The following is a 20,625-nucleotide window of genomic DNA, read 5'->3' on the forward strand; positions in this document are numbered from 1 at the left end:
GTATCTTCACACTTCGAGAGCCTGAGGATAAGGCACTGGAGTTGCGAAGGAGAAAGGCAATTTATTTTACACTTTGGTACACTTTCAATTGTCTAATTTGCGCTCGCCTTCCACCTTCTGGACTGCCAGAGATGCACGAGGACGTCTTCTGTACCAGTGAAATGAGTTATCACACAATCGCGATGAGGATGGATGATTACATGGTGGTCTCCGAGTCCGGAGGCGTGTGATAGTTTAGATTGTAGGCTGGCGGGCCACTGTTGAGGAAGGCCATGGAGCGCACGCTCTCCCTGGATGCTGCCCTGCGCTCGGGCAACTGCGGGATTGCCTGGCCCAGGCCCGAGAACACATTCTCGCCCGCCGGCGCTTGGCTGTAGGACGAACTGACTGGCCTGGTGCCGTGGAAGTTCGAATAGCCAGATCGCACGGAAGGCGGTCGATTGTTGTACAGCTCGTCGATGTTCTCCGAACTCTGCGTGAGGTTCGGCGTGGAGTGCTGATAAGTGGGGTTGAAGTGGCCCCCGCTGGAGGCTCCACTGGAGTTCCAGCCCGTGGACTGGTGGCTCATGTTGTAGTAGATGGGATCCGGATTGACCGGCGGCAGTTTCTGCAGCTGATTCATTTGGCTCGGCTGCTGGAAGAGTTCAGTGGCCGGCATGGCGAGATCACTGTTCAGCGTCTTGAGATTGGACGCCGTGAGGGCTGAGTTTCCTTTGTGAGGCGCAAATGTCCTCGTTTGCTGCTCTAGCAGCTTCGTCACTGGATTCTGGTGGTGCATTCGGCGTCTGGAGCTCCTCACGCTGCTCCTGGAGCCACTGTGACTCCGGCGGCTAGAGCTGCTCTGTCGCCCACTCGAGCCGCGCGTCATCACAGACCGCCGCTTCACGCGCCTCGGCGTCATTGGCTTCGGGCTCAGTGGCTGACCGCGTCCGTCCTCTCCAAACTCACCCATGTCATCCCTGTGACCCGGCCTGATGGTGTCTGTGAAGTCAATCGTGTACAGCGACTGTCTGTGCTTCGACTTCTTCATCTTCATGCTTCCTACGCCGCTCCGGATGGCTATCAAGAGAACAAAAGATCGCATTAGGAAGCTCCTTTCTGCCTAGTCCTCAAGTTCACTTACCATCAAATCTCACTCTTTCTCTCTCTCTCCCTTTCTTACTCTCTCAGAAAAGTGCTCTTCGTGTTAAGACAACAGAAAAATGGAAGAAATTGCGTGTAAAATCAAGCTCTGTTTCTCCTCTTCGACACTCTATAGATTAATTGTGTGCTTGTGACAAAGATTAATACCGAAGAGTCCCTCAACCAAGCAAAAAAGATCGTCACGCTGCATTGTCAGCATAAAAATACTTTCTAGACTTTATTACTTCTTTATCTCTTCTCGTCACAATTTCGATGCGCCTTCAAACTAATCAACAATTGTTAATAATATATTTTCTACAGTCAATAACTAAGTAACATCTACTCTACTATATTCATTATTTGTTCAAGGCAAAAAGTGTCTTTAAAGTCGTCTCTTAACATTAAGAATAAAATATGAAATATTTTATGTAACAAGTTATGTATAGAACCGAAACTCGCAATTCTGTCGAAATATTTGGGCTGGGAATTTGAAAAGGAAACAATTTTCCCAACAAAGACAGAATTAATTCTGAGATATCGTCGACATTATATTTAAATAAATCATATATGCAATTTTAATACCTCAAGGTAATTAATTAATGGCTCTGATGTCACAAACAAAATCAAATAGAAAAGTAATTCTCCATGAAGAGCTCACCTAAGGAGTCTCTTAATGGTGTCAAAGGGCATAATTTTTAATTCGGAATAAAATTGATATGTTGAAAGATAAAACTAAACTTAATCTGGATTCACCCGCCACAATAAAACCAGTCAATTCAACCCTTGAACTGTATGGAGAGTTGGCCTTATGGACTAGATGCATGTATTCAGTCAGCCGTAGTTTTTAAAATTACAAAAGATCTCTTCGACATATACGACCTTTGTTGATGGAAACTATCGATTATTATTTTGTGACTATTTGAGGCAGAAAAATTCCATTTACGATCAATTCGGTAGAAAATTATGCAAATCAAACGATTCCATCTCCCAAATATTACGGTTCATGGCGAATTACGGCTCAAATCTCATAAAATTGCGAGTGCATTGCGGAAAATCCCTACAAATCTCGCCAGGCAGATTAACGTATGTATATCACGCACATTTTTCCTCCTTCGTATAAAATACTCATGTCGTGGCCCTTATTTCAGTTGTTGCTGCAGAAGGATCGCGGTCGGGATCCATGGCTCGATCGCCTTGAGCGATGCGACAGGCGATCGTGCGATTTGGCACGCTGCATTGCCTCACCGGGCATGAAGTATCCTGGCGGTGCATCTCTGATCTGGTCACAATGATGCGCTGAAGTCACGGCGGATTGTCTCTCGAGGCGCCGTCTGGTCTTAAGATGGGGTGATTTGGTGACTTGTGGCATGCGATAGGGCTCAAAGTCGGGACTTTTGGGGGCCACAGTGACAAGATGCGGTGGTGGCGGTGGCAAAGCGTATGCCCGATAGATTTTCGGCGGTTCATACTCCTTCTGGGGAGCCTCAAATACTGCCCTGCGCGTCCGGCCACTCTTCTCCACAGTGGCCAGATTCTCTGTGCCATAGTAATCCCTCATCTCCTCCTCAAGATCGTCAATGCCCACAAATTGACCACCATTCTCTGCCTCCATGAGGCGCTCTGTGGACAATTCAGTATACTTAATGTGTGGACGCATCTCCAGACTTGCCAGAGACACTTTTGTCCCCTCGTCCACGCCGAAGCCTCGACGTGGCGCCGTGCTGTCTTTGGACAAGGTCCCACCCGTGGGCAAGCTCGTGTAACTCACGTACATCGGATGAACAGCCGTGTGTTGAGGGCTCTTGGCGTCGCCCCCCATGAAATCGACTGTAAAAGAAATATTCATCCTCAGATCATGGCCACTTTTCCCGCCAAGTGTTCCTTTGTACATCCCTAACAGAAGACTTTCTTGCCTATGTACAAAACTGACAAAATGTGAACGGGATTTGGTATGTAAGATGCTGTGGTGAATTTTATCAATGACATCCAACGGTTAAATGTTCCGAGCTTGGTGTACAACTTGCGAAGAACCGTAATGTATAAAAATTTCCTCACTTTCCTTTACATGGGAGTTCAGGGGACATTTTTACGGCTAAGTGAAAAGCTTAAAAATACAGCCGGCAGTTCACATTTCCCTGTGGAAACTTATCTCAATGGAAATTCCAAAACAAATTGGCTACATTTTTGTTGGTGTTTTCACATAATTCACTTGTAAAGTTTAGATAAAAATGAATAAAATGAAATAAAAAATTTTAAAACTATTCTAAAAGTAATAAAAAATATATGACATTTTATTTAATAAGCTATGAATTTAAATGGAAAAATCACTCGTCAAACAGATTCCTTGTTCTGTTTCTGTTTGACTCCAAAATTATCTCAATATAAAACCTCTTTGCCAGTCATTCTGTCCAATCCTTGTTGTGACACACTGAAAAATCCGCCCCATCGAATGCTGGACTCCCGAATATTCTCACAATTAATCTGTGCGGCCAGTTAACAAGTTAATTTATGTGACTCCATCACCAATTAGTTGCCCAGAGAAATCACCCCCTTTTTAGGCAGTACTCTCCATACCGACATGCAATAGCCTCATTCATTTCCCCTCAATAGCAACCAAGAGGTCAACAATCTACGTGAGTTGGTGTTAATTTCTAGCCAGTTTCCGTGGAAAATGAGTGATTACAGTGAAAATCTGAGTGACTTACATCGATCATCGTCCTCTTCGATGAAGATCTTCCCAATTGTTATCGCTCCAATTATGCCTAGGATCTGCAAAGCAAGTCACACATTACCAACCCTGTTAATCCAATTGTATTCTACAACTTACAGCTAGTATAATCTGAATGGATGAGTGAATGACTTCGACTGTGTGATATTCCAGTGCGCAATTGTCCACTTTCTCAGGTCGAATAGGCCTGAAGGGGTCCTCAGAAGTGATATTTGTGGGATAAGTCGGTTTACATCCATAGCCATTGATGAGAAACCAGGAAAAACTGCCAGTTCCCAGATTCAGTACGTCACTCTCTCTATCCAGAAATCCCACATTCATGTAGAAGCACACCAGAAAGATATTCCATCCGATCCAGAGGAAATTCCACACGGAATACTGCAAAAAAAAACAGAACAAAGACACTGAATTGAATTCTCAAGCAAGTGAGCCCAAAGTCTGGGTTAATTAGAAAACACTTAAAATTTAATTGAATGTCTCAAGCACGCCAACATTCCCAACATTCAATTAGTGGACGGAATAAATTGTGTGTCTATTTTCTCTCGGAAGAAACAAGCAAACTCCGGCACACGGTGGACAAAATTTGATGTTTTATGTGTCCTCTTGACTCATCCTGCAAACACTTTTCGATTCCTTTTTCCATCTTCTTTTTTCTCCTCATTTCACAAAAAACCACAGAAAAAAGTCAAGGGGAAGAGAGTTTCATCGCTCATTTCTTGAACTTTTTATGGTGTCTTAATATCTATTCTTCACTTTTATTGCGTCTGGAAAGAGAGACAGTGAAAAGATACACACTCTTTTGTGGCCACTCAGACGCTCTGAGAAGAAAGACACGCAGACTTCACACGGACATCATCCTAATTTCTCTTTCACGCTACTTTATCGAGCGCCTGAGGCGTAGTCAGGATTCTATGACACTTCTCTTCCAATTTCTATCTTGAGTGAAATATTATTATCAGCTGCATATTATGTTCTTTGCACTAAAATATTGCTATAAATTCTGTCTTCACTTGATAAGTAAATAAACCAAAATTATACTAAAAACGCATATGTAAAACTTTTTAAATTGCATGAGCAACGAAGAAATATTCAAATAAATAACAAACAATCAGAATTTATCAAAATTCAAATCAACTTAAAGAGAGAAAGTGGTTGAAAAATGTCTCTAAAATGCACAATAAAACACAAATTTAATAAATCGTTGTAACAAGTGTTATTCTAAAAGAAAATTGCATAATTATTCTATGAATTTGTTTTTATGAAGATATTAAATATCATATTCCCATCATTTTTCATCACTTTTTTCTTCTTTCTTGCGAACCGCGTGCAAAAGACGCGAAGCACTTGAATGCAGAGCTATGAGAAATACTCACGGTCACAATGTACTTGGGACGGAATTGATAGGCACCGAAGAAGCCAAAGATCACAAAGATTATGTGGAAGAAGTTGACGAGAATCGGTGCCCACATGTAGCCCAGGAAGTCCATGACTTGCCGCTCGATGATGGTGAGCTGCGAAAAGGAGGACAGAATTATAGAAATGAATATGAAAATTGGATTATAAAAAAAAGCCCTGCAGAGAGTCAATGACCAATTGCGAAAAGCCACAAGCGAAAGAGACAGGAAGAAATATATCTTCTCTCCCTTGCATCGCAGTTCTTAATTCATCAAAAGGCAGAAAAGAGTCGAACCGAGAATTGGGTCAGAGAAATGTTCAAGTTTCATCGCGGAGTCGAATCACTAAAAATAAAGCCACACAGACAATAAATTCTTTAGCGTTCAACGCATAAATATTTAGAGTGTGGCAAAATACAGCATTTCTTTTTTCTAATTTACACACAACAACACGCACTGAGATGCTCTTTCAACTCTCAGACCATCAATTGACTTGATGACGGCAAAAAATCGCGCCTCTCAACTTTGTATAGAGTTTAAAGTGAGAGTTTGATCAATATAAATTAAAACTGTCACTCCACAAAGTATTGAACTCAATTGAAATGATCTCTCTGATATGAATGGAATTTCCTGATAACTTCTTCGTCTTCTGTTATGATCTGTATTTGTTGAAGAACACACAACAAAACCATGGAGAAGAAACATCAAACATTTTGCTGGTAAATTTATTTATAGTTTCACATCTCTTCTCTTGATGTGTTTTATCAATGAGAGCTAGTTTTTTACCCTCATTATTACCTCTTTTCTCTCTGCCTTCTTTTGCACCAGAGCTGCAATATAACTGCAAAATTCTATCAAGATTAAATAGATCGTGGAATGCAGAGGAAATTAATCTAAGCTCCGCCCACGCGAATTCTCCGCCCATTTGACAAGGTTGTAAGGTTAAATTCATGATATTCACAATGTTCGCTTAATCTGATGACAATTTGGTAACACTTGAGTCACTTGATAAAAGATGTGACATGGGAAATCTCAGTTCTAAATCTCTTGTCTGGCACTTATCTCTAAGTTCTCTTATCTAAAATTACTCAAACTCTGCACACTGAACAATCATTATCATCCATCCACATATTGCGAGGCTTAAATGCAGGCTGAAGAGAAATACCTTAAGAATAATTGCTGATGAAGAAAATCTTCTCTCGTAAAGCATCAATGGCAAACATTTTTGCACTTTTCATTCAACATTTTTCTCTTCAACTCAGCTTCTAAATTCATAAAAATAAGTTGATGCTCGACTTTTTTTGCCATCTGAGTGACCAATGAAGTCTTCGGTCGATGTTTACGAGGGAAAGACAGAGAGAAAAAGAGCGTCTGAATATAATTACGATGTGAGGAGAAAATTTTCAACAGGTGTTTCACGTTTGTCGTCTTGAATTTCTCTTTCATCCGCACTATTTTCATCCATATCCAATTTTATTGGAGTACACGAACTGTACTCAAGACACTCAAAAGAAGTCGCTTCAGCTGCAGAGGGGAGTTAAATTCGCTTCATTGAACATTTAGGCTTTGTCATGCTATTCATACTTATTCATTAACTCTATTCTTCTCTCCACGCGTTCTATTTTGAAGAAGCGACAAGTCTCCACCTTCAAGATTTTCTTCATTGCTGCGTTCCGCATCGACGATTCCATGTACAAACACTATCATTCTCTCGGTGTGTATGGAAAGCAAAGCCATAGCACAGACGGAAAAAGAAGTGTTCTCAGTGACAATATTTCTTGGAATTTCTCCTCCCGAAGAGAATCACTTTTGACTTCATTCACTTCGAAGCCAATAAAAAGCCAATGAAAGTGCGCTAGGCAAACAATGTTGCAGCGCGGAAAAAAGCCACAATGACAACAAACATGTAAATTCTCATCTCATGAGAAATTTATTTGCAATCCTGCCGTTTTTCTCACTTTATTATCTAACTCACAATGAATTCAAGGTTTCTTGCATGCACTCTCTTTCGCTCATTTTCTTATCGACACACACTCTTCGTGCAATGTTTGGGGGAATAATTCGACAAGATATGATATCGCTATCAATTGCCATATTTTATCCGTAAATGAAAGTTAAACGTTATGGAGAATTGGGGGAATTTAATAAAAGTTTTATATTGACTCACTTGACACCATTTTGCATTCCATGGGAATTATTCAGACATTCGGCGTCATGCTTTTCTCATTTTTCACATACTTAACACTCTCCTCGTAAAAAGGAGAAGTAGAACCAATCCTGAGCTAAGATCAAAGTGTCATGAGAAAATTTAATAAACAGGGTTTCTAGTGAATTCTGCCAACTGATATACAGTGATAATCTAATAAATAGATCATTCATATTTTAAGTATGATATATCACAGTGTAGGTAAAATCTGAACGGCACAGGCCATCAAAACCTTTTTCTTTAATATTGCGCCATAATTTCACTGTGTTTTCATGTGGCTTTATGAAAAAAAAAAAGATTTTCTTCAAATATGAGATTCAATATCTCGAGTTTAAGCTAAACGGCCTAAGCTGTTTCATTTTTTATCTATTTTTTTCTTAATTCTAATAAAAGGAATAACACTATAAAATAAATCAGAAGGTTTCCAAGAACGGTTGTAAAACTGTAACATTACCAACCGTAACCGAATTCAAAACTGGTCAACTCCTCACCGCGTCTCTGCAAGTAATGCACCTGACGTGGGCCTATTTTCTTGCACACAACTGTGCAATTCATGACTAAACACCGCACTGCAATATGAAATGCAATATTATCATTCGCACGCTGTCAAGCGGCATTAAATTCTTCCGAATCAAAATAGAAATTAACCGGCTTCATCAATTCCTCCAATTCTCCTCTTCCGCTCATTTAAATAAACACTCTCGTCTCCATAGTTTCCTCAATGAGCCCCAAATGCTCTTCTGTCCAGACGAACGGCAGGTGAGCAACGCTCTGACTCACACTTGTGAAGGCGACAAAGGTGCAAAACAGTGTGAAAAACACTTGAGCCAAAGCCCAACTTTGACTTTCATTTGCAAAGAAATGAGGAATTCTTCTTCCCACGATTCTGAGAGAGGTTTCTATGGATTCGTGAGCTGACCACGGACGCGGAACTAATATTTCAATGAGATGCGGAGACTCATTTGTGATTTCTTGGCCTAATGGCGAGCTGGCTTGCGATAAGATCACTTTAAGGGCTTCTCGCTGTTCTTCTTGCGTTGCACTTTCTTATCTGGCCAAGCTAGCGCGTCGCAGCGCACAATGCCCAGATATGGACTTCTGTGTAAGGAAATAATATCACCCTCTCGTGAGGTTTTCCCGGGAAATACTTGTGCCTCTTTTCCGGAAAGCATCATGACCTCATTCCCGGAGAGCAATTGACACGAATTCTTAAGATCTGAGGAACTTACCAACTGCAGGGCGCAGATCGCCAGCAAATAGTGTCTCCTCGTGCACGATCCCATGACATTATTGTCTTTCCACTTGTCCTCTCCTGCCCAAACATCCGCTGAAATGGTCAGAGTGTCGATGCAGTGCCAAGAAAGCCACTTGTTTTTTCCTTCATTGTTGCGCTACTTTTTCGCACTCACTATTCTACCACTTTTCCAACCACTTTCTGCACTTAAACAGCACTCACTGGCTGAGCTATCATCACATTTTCCTTCAGCAATAGTCTCTAGGGATGAAAGCGATTGATTTTTCGGGGAAATGGCAAAAAATACGGAAGGCACTTTGCGAACACAGCATAAAACAGTGGAGTCTCAAGCAAAACTGTAAGAGGACTGAAGTTGACACCACAATCCCGGTTGGACGCCATCTTTGCCGAATTTACCCGAAGCGAAACCCTTCAACGGAAAGTGCGCCACCCAAAATTTAAATTCCTAACATCGCTGGAACAAAAATGACGACGAGGTCTTCTGGCCAATAATAGTATGAAATTGAATTATGATAGAAACGTTTTCTTTACATTTCACTCCTTTTTTCACTTTTTAACATTATTCGTATTATCCTTGAGCTTCTCCCGAGTTTCTTGGATTTATGTACTGTACTTGAATCAGTATCTAGATTCATCCTATTTTGGTGAGATGTTCACTGCAGCCGTATTTCATGCACTTTGATCGCTGGGTTTTGGGATTTTTGAGGAATATATCGAGAGAATACAGAAAAATTTTGGGAAACTAAAAACGATGCCTTGCAACTCAACAGTGACTTTTGGGCTTTCTCAGTATCACCATTGGCGCTGCACTCGTGTAGTGTAAAATGCCGCTGAGGAGGCAAAATAAGTGATCTCTGTGCTCTTTTTCAGAGTTTTTCTCTTATTCTTTCTGACTAAATTCATGATATATCAACTGCAGAGATGACCGAAAGTGCCAAGGAATTGATGTGAGTAGAAATTTTATTCTTATAGCGTGGAGCATGCGAGAAATCACAGGAAATGTGTGACACCCTAACCTTAAATTTTCAGACAGTGGAAGCTTCTCTGGAAGCTGGTGTCCGGGAATCACTACGACACACCTGAAGAGGATGTTTACGATAAACTCTCAGAGGTGGTGGATGAACTGCGATTGGGGCTTAAGCAGTATGGCAAGAGTAACGTGAAATCCGATGGGAAGTTGCAGGATGTTGTGAAGAAAGCTGGTCAGGAAAAACTCTTGAATTTTTGCCAGCGTTTGCAGCACTTCCTAGATATTGACGCACTTCAGACATGGTCTCTGCTGTGCTCCTATCTCGTAACAGAGTACAAAGGGGCCCCCAATTCTTTGCCACTGTACACAGCCAATGAGGAGAACATGATGCAATTCCTGCAAGATATCTGGAATTTTTACTCTATGGAGAGAATGGTTGTGCTGAAGATCTTGCGAAACATCCTTGAATTCCACAATTCACACGTGCATCCATACGCTGAGACATATGACAAGATATTGATGGAGATTGGTGTGAAGAAGCTGCGAGAATCGCTTCTTAAACAGCTCGAAGAACTGATAAAGGAAACTCCTCCGGTTGTTTCATCCAACTTCGGGGAGCAATTGTTCAACAAGGTTCCTCAGTGGTGTGAGAGGAAGCTGAAGGAGATCAATGAAGTGCTTCATTTGTTAATTCTCATTGTGAATCTTGATGGAATTCCAGTGGATGAACTGAAGCAGTTGATGGACCTCTTCAAGTATCACTCCTTCGGGCGGCAGCATCAGTATCTGGAGAAGAGTGCGCACAATGACTTGGCTAATAAGATAAACTTCAGCGAGGTGGCTTTATTCATCCAATGCGTGGATTTGTCTGATCGCAAAAACAGTGAACAATGGCTGGCGGATGTGTTAAAGCTAGACAAGGACATCCTGGCACTGCATCAACAAGTTGAACACGGTCCGATTCTCTTGTTCTGGATGCTGCTCAATTTCCGCCTGGCGATTACGCTAAATGACGAGGAAGTGGCCAGGAAATATACTCGCTGTGGCGCCAGGGCTGTTCAGCTAGGAGTTTATCAGTATCTCACTGATATGATCAGAGAACCGATGTTCAAGGAAGCGAGTCTATTATCCAGAATCGTAAGGACGAGTGTATATGAGAATTTGGGCTTCCTGTGCGACCTCTTCGACGAGGATGGGTCTGTTGGGATGAAACCAGGAGTGTTTGATCTCTTGTCTGAGTTGCTGAAGAGTCCAGCGATTGCTGGGATGTTTTGCCAGCCTGGAGATACGCCTAGAGGTGTGAAATCCCTCTTCAACACCGCAATCGAGTATTTCCCAGCTGAGGTACTCCCTCTGGCGCAATTAGCGACTTCTCTGGCCACAGCAGGGGCCGCTTCGTGTGCCTTTGTCAAGGAACATCTCATGGATTTGCCTGTCTACACAGAGCCTCAGTCTCAGAAACAATTTGACCTGCGTTCAACAGCACAGGAAGATGAATACGTCCTCGGCGAGGATTACGCCCCATTCCCGGACATCCTCTATGTCATCCCTAAAGGAACACTCGTGGTTGTGATTGACAAGAAAGACCACACGCTGATTCACTTCAAGAATAAATTGGACTTCTTCAACGTTCTTCACCACGAAATGAACGAATTGATTAGAGAATCCCAGCAATTTACCAGAATCAACACTAACCAACTTGAGAGGATCACAGCAGGGATAAAGTGCTTGGTGTCAATCTTGAGAAGGATCAAATCTCCTGCAGACATCACAGAGAGTATGGTTTTTCCCACGGAAGTTGTATTCTTCCTTCTCGATCGCTTCCGCGAGGCGCAAGAGCCCTCGATGGAGTTAATGGCATGCTGCCTGGATGTCTGCACAGCTCTAGTGCCACTGCTTCCGGAGGAGATTCTGAGGAGAGTCATCAATCGAAGCATCCTTCCTACGATTCCCAATAAGACGCTCTCTTATGAGGAATACGCCAGGGTAATGAGCTTCAATTCTGGTAATGTGGGCTATTACCTACTGAATTGTGAGACTTCAACGGGAAAGTACGACTTTCTCAATGCTTATTTTCGTTTCTTGAAAGCCGCGTCAGCCGGTGAGGGAGATTCTGACCGTGTGTACAACATTGAACTCCCGGGATTGCTCTTCCTGCTTCACGCTGTCTTTCCTCACTGTCACTCATGGAAGTTCTTGGACGAAACGGACAAATATTCAATCTACATCTTTGCTTTGGAGTATTTCTTGAGAATTCTTCAGGATGGTGTGTCTGGAAAGGAGCACAGAAGGCTTCTTGTGGACGTGACAATCTTTAGTCTCCTCAATCTCGATTGCGGACTCACGCTTCTGCGCTTTGTGGGCGTAGGCAACGGGAATCTGGAGACGCTCGTTCAGGCGGGGACGAATTGGATGACTATAGCAAATACTGGACTCAACTTGATTATCCAACTCTCAATGACGATTCTAATGCACATATTAAAGCAGCGCGTGACTTTAGACAAGGGCAAGAATCTCTCGCCGCTGGAGAGTGTCATCTACACGCAGCCCAAGCAGAGAGACACTCTCAGGATTATTCCTGTCGTCACGAGTTACATGGACAACATTTTCAATCGACGACTTCCGCTACTGGCTTGTCGTCTCCTGAGGCGCTTCGCAATTGAATTCAGGATGTCTCTGCTCGCGTGTCTTGACATGGACGCTGATCACATCCGCGTGGTCTTTCTGCAACGGCTCAGGGATGAAGTCGAGCGGGATGATGTTAAAATTGCTATTTTGGAATTTGTTGAAGCATGCATTGATCGCCAACCAGGACTTGTGGAGGCATTCTTCAGTGTCACTAACGATCGCAGAGGCCTCTTGGCCATCAAAGGAAGTAAACTTGATACACTGACTGAAGGAATTCCTGTTTACATGACAGAATATCTCACTGTGGTGAACAAGGATCCTGAGAAGATTGCCAACCCACTTTTAAGTCGCATAATGTCTCTGTTTCATGAGATTTGGCGCAATAATATGCAGAGTTTGGTTGGCGATCTCGTGTCTGGCGAGACTTTCTGGCCATCTTTGTGCAGTCCACTGTTCACCACCATCAATCCGACCGTCAAAGCGTATTCCCAACTGTTCAACATCATGGGTATTGAGGCATTCAAAACCAGCGCATCTGAAACAATGCCATCAAAATTAAAGGAATGCTTCGAGAAATTCCTAAAGCCCGAATGCTTCACAAAGTGGATAGAAACTGTCTTCATCTGTTCAGACATTGAAGACGGAGCTGATCGTCCTGAGTGGCTGTGTCGTCTGCAATCCTTCAAGGATCTCATGGTGGTGCTTTTGCGTCGAAAATATCCGGAAATGCCGATGAAATCCAAACAAATCCTCACCAAAGTGTGCTTTCAACGACTTGTGGCTAAGACGAAGGCTGCAGATGACTTCCGACCCGTGATCATCCTGGCAGAGCTCTTCTTGGTAGCCATGGAAAATTCCGTGGGCAAGTTTGTGGACAACGAAAAAGAAGATCGAGAATTGTTGAGAGATTCTTCCTCTCTGCTCAATTGTCTGGCTATTTCCTATGCGGATATTCATGTACGCGCGAGAGATGCAATCCTGGGTGCCATAATTGAGATCACTGGAATCCTTCCGGATGATCTGGTGGATGATGTTGAGACTACACGAAGTCTTCTCTGTTCCACAGTGGACATAATCTGCATAGAATTGATGGACGTAGAGAAGCGAGTGAAGGAGAAGACATTGGAAACGCCCAGAAGGGACTTTTCGCTGATCCTCGCGATGCATCTTCTAAGGAAAATACTGATGATCCTCGAACAGCATCAAATCGACGCTTGGCATGCCCTTCTGGAGTCCTACAAGATGACAAACAGACTTTTGAGTGCTGTAAATGGGATTTGCCACTCTCACGAGAATCGCCGCGTGACTTCTGAACTCCTGAACTTGCTAGTTGTGCTGGCAAAGACCCTGCGGCCTGATTATCTGCTCCACTGCGATGTGGTGTACTATCTGTGGCTGAACTTGCTGCCGCCCAAGGAGATTTACCAGAGCCAGACAGGCGCCAAGTGGCACATGCAAGATTGGCTCAGTATCTATGCGAGTGGAGTGGAGTTGGTGGCGGTTTTGCTGCAGCGCAACAAACACCTCTTCTTCAATGATGCCCTCAGTTTCGTAGGTGTGCACGAGGAGTACCTAATCGCGTCAATTATGCTGGCCAAGGAGTCGCTGGAAGCCAAATCTTTGGCCCTCATTAAGGTTGTGCTTGATCTGGTGTTCGAAATGGCCAAATATCACAGACTCTGGAGGTTGGATCATCCGCAGAGCATGATGAACATTATGGTGAGTTGATTTACAATTTTTTGAGTCCATGGGAATGCGTTGTGAGTGATGTAAAAAATTAAACTTTTTCCGGATATTTTCAAGACATCAAAGCTTATTTATTTACTTAATGTATTCTTAAAAATGTTTTTTTCCCTAATTCTTTTTCAAACTTAGCGAAACCAAGAATTGTAACCCAGACTAATACTATGTCTAACTTGAGCTTCCATATTATCCAAAACGAACTCTCTTAAATTCTCAACTGAAATTCCTCCAACTTCACCTGGAGTTTTACCATCGCAATTTACTTGTGAACATGCTTTCTGAAAATATCCTTCCTTCATTCGGTACAGAGTTTCACCGATTGTTTTAAAGAAATCCCTAATTTCGGTCTTGTTGAATTGGAAAATTCGGGAAAATTTGTGCAAAATGTTGTCTTTGTTGTTATCTTGTGTGATAAAAAGTTCTGAAGAATTATCAATATTTAACATTTTGATGAAATGATAAAAGAATTTCAAGTCATTTCTGTGAAATAGTGTTTGTCCATTGTTGTTTGTTTGCAAAAACAGTTTCTGGAGTGTATCATGAGATATTTCCTTTACTTCTTTCCACTCTTCGTAGTTGGAAGTGAGACAGTGAAAATAATTTTCTCCCAGTGAATTTTGAATGAGAAGACAATTTTCCAGTTTTTCAGACGTTATATACCTTTTCACGTACTCAAAGAAGCTGTAATTGTTGTTTTTAGCAGAAATGTGTAGCAAATTATTGCCATTGTCATCAATTCTTTGCATAGTTTGCAAGAGGAATTCCTGGATGTTGTTCAATTGTGGAAGGAATTCATTTGCAAAAGTTGGTCTCACAGAGAAGTAGTGTGAATTGCAAGCAAATGGATAAAGAAGACTCACTTCTTTTGCCTCATCCATTGCACGTGCTTTGGCGATGACTTTTTCTGCTATATTTTTAAACAATTCTGTGGTAATGGCTTTGCTTCGACTGAGAAGAAAGGCGTTGTAGTAAATATGGAAGATTTTTAGCATAACAAGAACTTTGTTACTTCCATCATTGGATTCTATAAGATTGAAAATGTCTTCCGTTTGGCCGTTGTTGTACATGAATTTGAGGTAATTGACTGAGAAGAAAGCTGGTGAATTGTCGCTTAGATAGTAATCTATCAAAGACTTGCCGTTAAAGTTGGGACTCTCAATTAGTTTAATTATTGTCTCCCTTGGTAGGAGCTCCAGAAAGGCTTTTAGTAAATTCTTTCTCTTGTTAGTCCAGCAATAGAAGAGCAATGATTTGCCATCATACAAATCATATTCCCATTTGTTATCTACAAATATCTCACAACAGACTTTATTCAATGTTCGGCAATCGCTAATTTCCAAAAATGGCAAGAGTATTTTCTTGGTGCGGAAATCCTTAAGAATATTCCTGATAAACTCTTGAGAATCGTCCCTAAAGAGAGTTAAGTATTCTACAAGAATAACGTCGTGAGATTGAAATTTACCATTGGAATCATATTCAGACAATATTTTGGTTGCAATGTCAGTGTCGATGCTGTTTTTGCGATGCTCAAATATCTGAAAAACAGATTCTTTCTTATAAAAACTAGATCGAAATTCTTTCAAGTGTTCATTAGCAAATTCCGTGTAGAATTTCGCAAAGGATTCATCATCTGTTTGAAGTCCTCTGTTTCTGAGGATATCCTGGAAATGTGTGAAGAAATATGCTTGGTGTGTAAAGTTTTTATGTTTTAATAGAGAAAGAATGTTATTTGTGACTTCACTATCATATTGATCATCTAAGAATTGAACAAAGAAGTCAATATGATCATTTTCTAATGTGTTAAAGAATTCAAATTGCAGACGTAGAAAATTTATAATACCCTTCGTTGGTACTCTTTTTGCCACATACTTTATGATAATCATAAATTCATCACAGTTAATTGTTGAGAATTGAAAGAACAACATACAGAGCATTTCACACATGTCTGAAAAACTGTCGAATTCGATGGTGTCCTTTTGCATTTTGTCCATGAAAATGCTGTACGTGAAATAGGAGAGTTGAGTGAATCTGGGCATTCTAACGCGTGCCATTATGTCGTAATTCTTCTTGGCAATTTGCCTAACAATAGCATCGGAAATGAAAAATTCGGCAAAAGATCGATGATGGAATTGAAATTCACCGTTTTTGGATTTTGTGACAAAACCACGACCAATGATTTCGGTCGCATTGAACTTGATAGGATTTGGTGGCACTAATTCTTCCATTCCGAGCTCTTCTATAGCTAAATTGGCCAAGATTTCTGTAACTCTTGACATTTCAGTACTCCTTCCACTCTTGGCGGGATTCGAAGTGGCATCACTTTTCTCTTTATCGTAATAATCATCAAAAGACATCTCAAATATGTCTTTGTAGATCTTAAAGACATTCAAATCGAAGCCCACCTGATCCATATAATCAGGGCATTTCTTATAAATTTCATTGATCATTTTAAGTAAGATTGGCGTGCGCAAGAATTGATCGTAAAGCGTTAATCTTTTACTCAATGTGATGCTTCGATAAGTATTCTCAACAACTTGTTCCACGACATCTTCGGGGTAATTCAATGTCACGAAATTCTTAATGAAACTCTTGATTTGATCATCATTGAATGGATGCAATTCAACTGAAGTAAAATTTTCAAATTGCTTCAATCCCTGCTTGCAGTGCTTGCGAGATGTTATAAATACTTTAATTCCCATTTCTTGCAATTTTGTTGCAAAATTTTCAACAAATTGATTATAACTGGGAAAGATTTCGTCATAACCGTCCAAAATAAGGAAAATTGGCACATTATCACTCTTCTTCATGTAAATCTCAACGAGTTTCCTGCACAATTCTTGATTTGACTCACAAACAATCAATTTGTCGAGCAAGAAATCTCTAGCAAACTCTTGTGAACAAGATGATTGAAGTTTATTAAAAAGTTTCGTGTAGTCACGGAGAAAATACACACCAACCCAATATTGTGGATTTTCTTGTTTGAATTTCCTGGCCAAATCGATTATCGTTGATGTTTTGCCCATTCCTGGATCGGCTTCAATGATGACATTAGAAGTGTTCATCAAATCAAAGATGTTTTGAGAAAAATCCCTGTCAATATATAAATTATCTTTCTCTGGTAATTCAACGCCAAACTTAACGTGTTTCTTCGTTATAAATTCTTCTATTAAGTCACTCATGAAATTGACAAGCAAATTGTCGTTTTCGTCAATGATAGCCACAATCTCTGAAAGCTTCACTAAATGATTTTGTATACTGACATTTGAGGTGAAAATTGCTTTTTTAGTGTCTTCGTCTAACTCTTCGAAAAGTGGTTTATCTAAAATCATAATTTCTCCCCTGGCTATGTCCTTCAATCTGTGTTTCTCTCCAATAAAGATAACATTGTCATAAGGAAGCATGTGTTTCCAATTAGTTTCAGAATCAATATATACGATAATTTTCGATTGTGGTTGTTTAAAGTATTTTTCTAGATTTGCAGTGATTTTGGACAGTGGTAAAAGGAAAACTTTGCCTGAAGTGGTTCTTAAAGCGTGATAAACCTTTAAAATTGAGGCTTTCAAGTTACTTTGATATTCGATTATTTTTTTTCCTTCTATTTGTAATGAATCGCGAATCTGGGATAAACCATCTTTAAGAAATTGCAAGCGAAATTGAGTCATTTGAAAGAATGAATCGGTTATTCCAGTCATTTCAGCTTCTTGCTTTGATTTCTCAATCAGATCCTCAAAATCACTTCGAGATATAGATTTTCTCTGACCTTCTTCGCATTTGATAAAATCATTGATGTTTTCTCGCAAAAATCTAGCTAAAAGATTTGAATGACAGTCTGGGAACACTTTCTTTACGAATTTCTCGCTGATTTCCTGGAATTCCTCAAGCTTTTCCGGTAAGTTTGATACAACTACAATTTTATTTAGGAAATCCATTGGATTTGGCGGATTTGCGATAGTCTCTTCACTTAATTTTTTGCCCTTTGGACCTTTTGGATCTTTTAAAGACTCTTTCCAATCTTCCACTACAGCATCAATTATCGCTTGCATTTTCTCCTCAAAAGCTGATCCAAATTTAAACACTTGAGCCTCGTTCTTCGAAAATCTCTTAAACACACTGTGAAACTCTCGACAATGCTCAACAATGGTCTCAATATTTTCTATCCTAATAATGTTATTCGTTACAATAACGAATCGCTTCTCATAATCCTCATACTTTTTCAGACTCTTCTGGACATCCTCTGTCATGAGGGACTTGACAATTTTCCGTAAATTGTACATCTTCCAGTACTTCTTTGAACTTGTCGTGAGCGCAAAGAAACTATCGATAAAAGCTTCCTTCTTTTCTGCCGTATGCTTTGCTTGGATGAAAAAAGCAAATTTCTTGCTATTCAGCTCAATCTCAACGACAATATCGTCCAGTTTGTCAATGTCATTCAATTCGTATCTTAGCGCAAAGTCTTTGTAATCCAGTTTGAAGATTTCCAGGCAGAGGATAAAGAATATTTCCAGTTGGAATTTGAATCCATGTTCGCCTGTCTCTTCAGATTTGTGCTTCTGCGGCATTGCGATGGTGCGTCTAAACAGAGAAAATATGTTAATCACATTAATGAGCACTCACTTGGCTTAGATTATATTGAGTTGGATTTCTGGCTTCTGCAGACAATTCGGAATGTGACAGATTTGATATGAAAAACTAATACGCGACCACAATTAAGCGCTGTGTTTCGGCCCGGTTCGAATTCTCAGAAATATTTCTGTGTGAATCTGGCGTAAGATAACGCAATTCTGAGTATTTTTATGATATCACACTCCTAAAAAAAATTGCGCATGAGGATTCTAATGTTGATTTTACTCACGTTGGATTCTCCGAAAGTCCTTCTGAAGAGAATATTTTGGTTGTTTTGCCTGTTTTTGTTGGGAAATGCCGAAAGACCTCTCAATTACTGTTTAAGTCACACACTGTCTCTTTAAATCATCATACTTTCACAGTCGCGAGACGAATGAATGAACGAAGCATACTGACTTCCGTTCGACTGGCCGGCTACGCATTTAGTGCGAGAAGTTGTCTGTAGAGGGAATCAGAAGCGTAGAGTAGAGTGGATGAATGAAACTGAAACTGCCGGGGATTGCGAATGAATGAATAGATGATTAATTGATTTTTATTTTGTAGAGGAGCATTCAGCAATTGATGGATCATGCAATCTCGCTTCTTCATCGACCAAATCAACTCAGTCAACTCCTGAACATTACTCTAACTTCCGGGAAGACAAGAAGTGAGCCAAATCCTCCGGTTCAGGCGAGCAAATCCCTCGTCACTGCCATGAACGAGTGAGTAATCAATTCTAAACAGTTACAATCGTTATAATTGAATGTTTAATTATGTCTCTATCTCTCTTCTCTGCAGACTGATCGAGATTATAACTCTGTGCGCCAAAACTCTCCTGATATTCAGTCCTAAAATCATGGATTTGCTCTGCGAACCGGAATTCCAGCCTTCACAATGGCAAGCACTGATTGAAATCCAATTCAAGACTCCAACATTGAATGAATCCGTGCGACACTTGTCACTGGGCGCTCTTCTGACCGCTATTGTTACACTAACAAAGTCCCTGAAGCTTGTAAGTGGGATAAAAGCGTGCAGAAATGAAATTTTTGATACGAACTTTTCATTGCTTTTCAGATTCAATACCAATTTTGTGAGACACCGCTGAATTTCAAAGATGTGGAGCGCACAGAAGTCAGCATTAGTGTTCCTGCAGACAATGTGACGATTTCTCAGTCAATGACAACACCGAGTCCTCGTCCAGGCTTCGCCAAATCTCTTTCCACGTCCAGTTACGGTGCTCCAACGCCCTCAGATGAGATTCTCTCGAAGATGGACGGTAAGCTGTGCGCCATGGCGCTGGAATATTGCCTGACTTTGGTGGCTAGTCAGAGTCTGCTCGCTCTGAGGGATCCCAATCTGTCGATATTGGACAAACAGCTCATCAGGAAGGAGTTGATGAGCACAGAATTGGCATTCTTCCATGATTTCGTGAAGAAGAGGATTTTGCTGAACGGACGAAAGTTCTGCGAGAGGAAGAAATATGGATTTCTCAACATTCCGGGAAGTTCACTGCCAGCAAATCCTCTAGATGGGCCTGAAGAGTCTCCAAAGTCTACATCATCATCTAAGATTGCTGCCCAGAAGGACTCACTAAGGGTGAATGTGGTCAAGAAGATGCATCTGCAGCAGAAATCTCAGCCATTTGCTGGGTCCACACCGATGAAGGAGACCTTTTCACTGTCGACGCCGCGATTTGAGGAGACTATTACGCCTATTAAGAGACTAGACGCGGGGAATCTGTGGGAGAAGAGACTTTGTCTCAGGGAAGAGATTCAGTTTCATGAGGGAGATCCGCCACTGCCGCCCCTCAATATTGTCAAACTAGTTGAGGAGGATTATCTGCACTTCCTGTCCTATCTCTTTACAGTCGTGTGTCACTCGGAAGTGTAGATAAACAATTGTCCATGTTCAGGACGTTCTCAAAATATAATTATCACGATTATTATTTTTGAATAAAATTAATTTCACCTTTGCGAC

General features: G+C 41.0%; 2 protein-coding genes across 3 annotated transcripts; one reads left to right on the forward strand and one right to left on the reverse strand.

Moving 5' to 3' along the window:
• Window positions 1–32: 32 nt before the first annotated feature.
• On the reverse strand, window positions 33–9,047 carry LOC132259479 (sodium/potassium-transporting ATPase subunit beta-1-interacting protein). Of its 2 annotated transcripts, none has more exons than XM_059757124.1 (5): window positions 8,680–9,047; window positions 5,224–5,361; window positions 3,950–4,228; window positions 3,828–3,891; window positions 33–1,059 (listed from the first exon to the last, which is right to left on the reverse strand). In XM_059757124.1, the coding sequence occupies exons 1-5, from the start codon at window positions 8,731–8,733 to the stop codon at window positions 197–199; spliced, it is 1,398 nt and encodes a 465-aa protein (XP_059613107.1). In that variant the 5' UTR covers window positions 8,734–9,047; the 3' UTR covers window positions 33–196. The 2 variants fall into 2 exon arrangements, with proteins under 2 accessions (XP_059613107.1, XP_059613108.1); XM_059757125.1 differs by lacking the exon at window positions 33–1,059 and adding an exon at window positions 1,348–2,949.
• A 454-nt stretch (window positions 9,048–9,501) lies between these two features.
• On the forward strand, window positions 9,502–20,621 carry LOC132259542 (nucleoporin Nup188). Its single transcript, XM_059757214.1, has 5 exons — window positions 9,502–9,652; window positions 9,735–14,022; window positions 19,213–19,370; window positions 19,447–19,660; window positions 19,723–20,621. The coding sequence occupies exons 1-5, from the start codon at window positions 9,627–9,629 to the stop codon at window positions 20,536–20,538; spliced, it is 5,502 nt and encodes a 1,833-aa protein (XP_059613197.1). The 5' UTR covers window positions 9,502–9,626; the 3' UTR covers window positions 20,539–20,621.
• Window positions 20,622–20,625: the final 4 nt, after the last annotated feature.

Source organism: Phlebotomus argentipes, unplaced genomic scaffold, assembly GCF_947086385.1.
Source record: "Phlebotomus argentipes unplaced genomic scaffold, Phlebotomus argentipes genome assembly scaffold_18, whole genome shotgun sequence".
NCBI classification, from domain to species: domain Eukaryota; kingdom Metazoa; phylum Arthropoda; class Insecta; order Diptera; family Psychodidae; genus Phlebotomus; species Phlebotomus argentipes.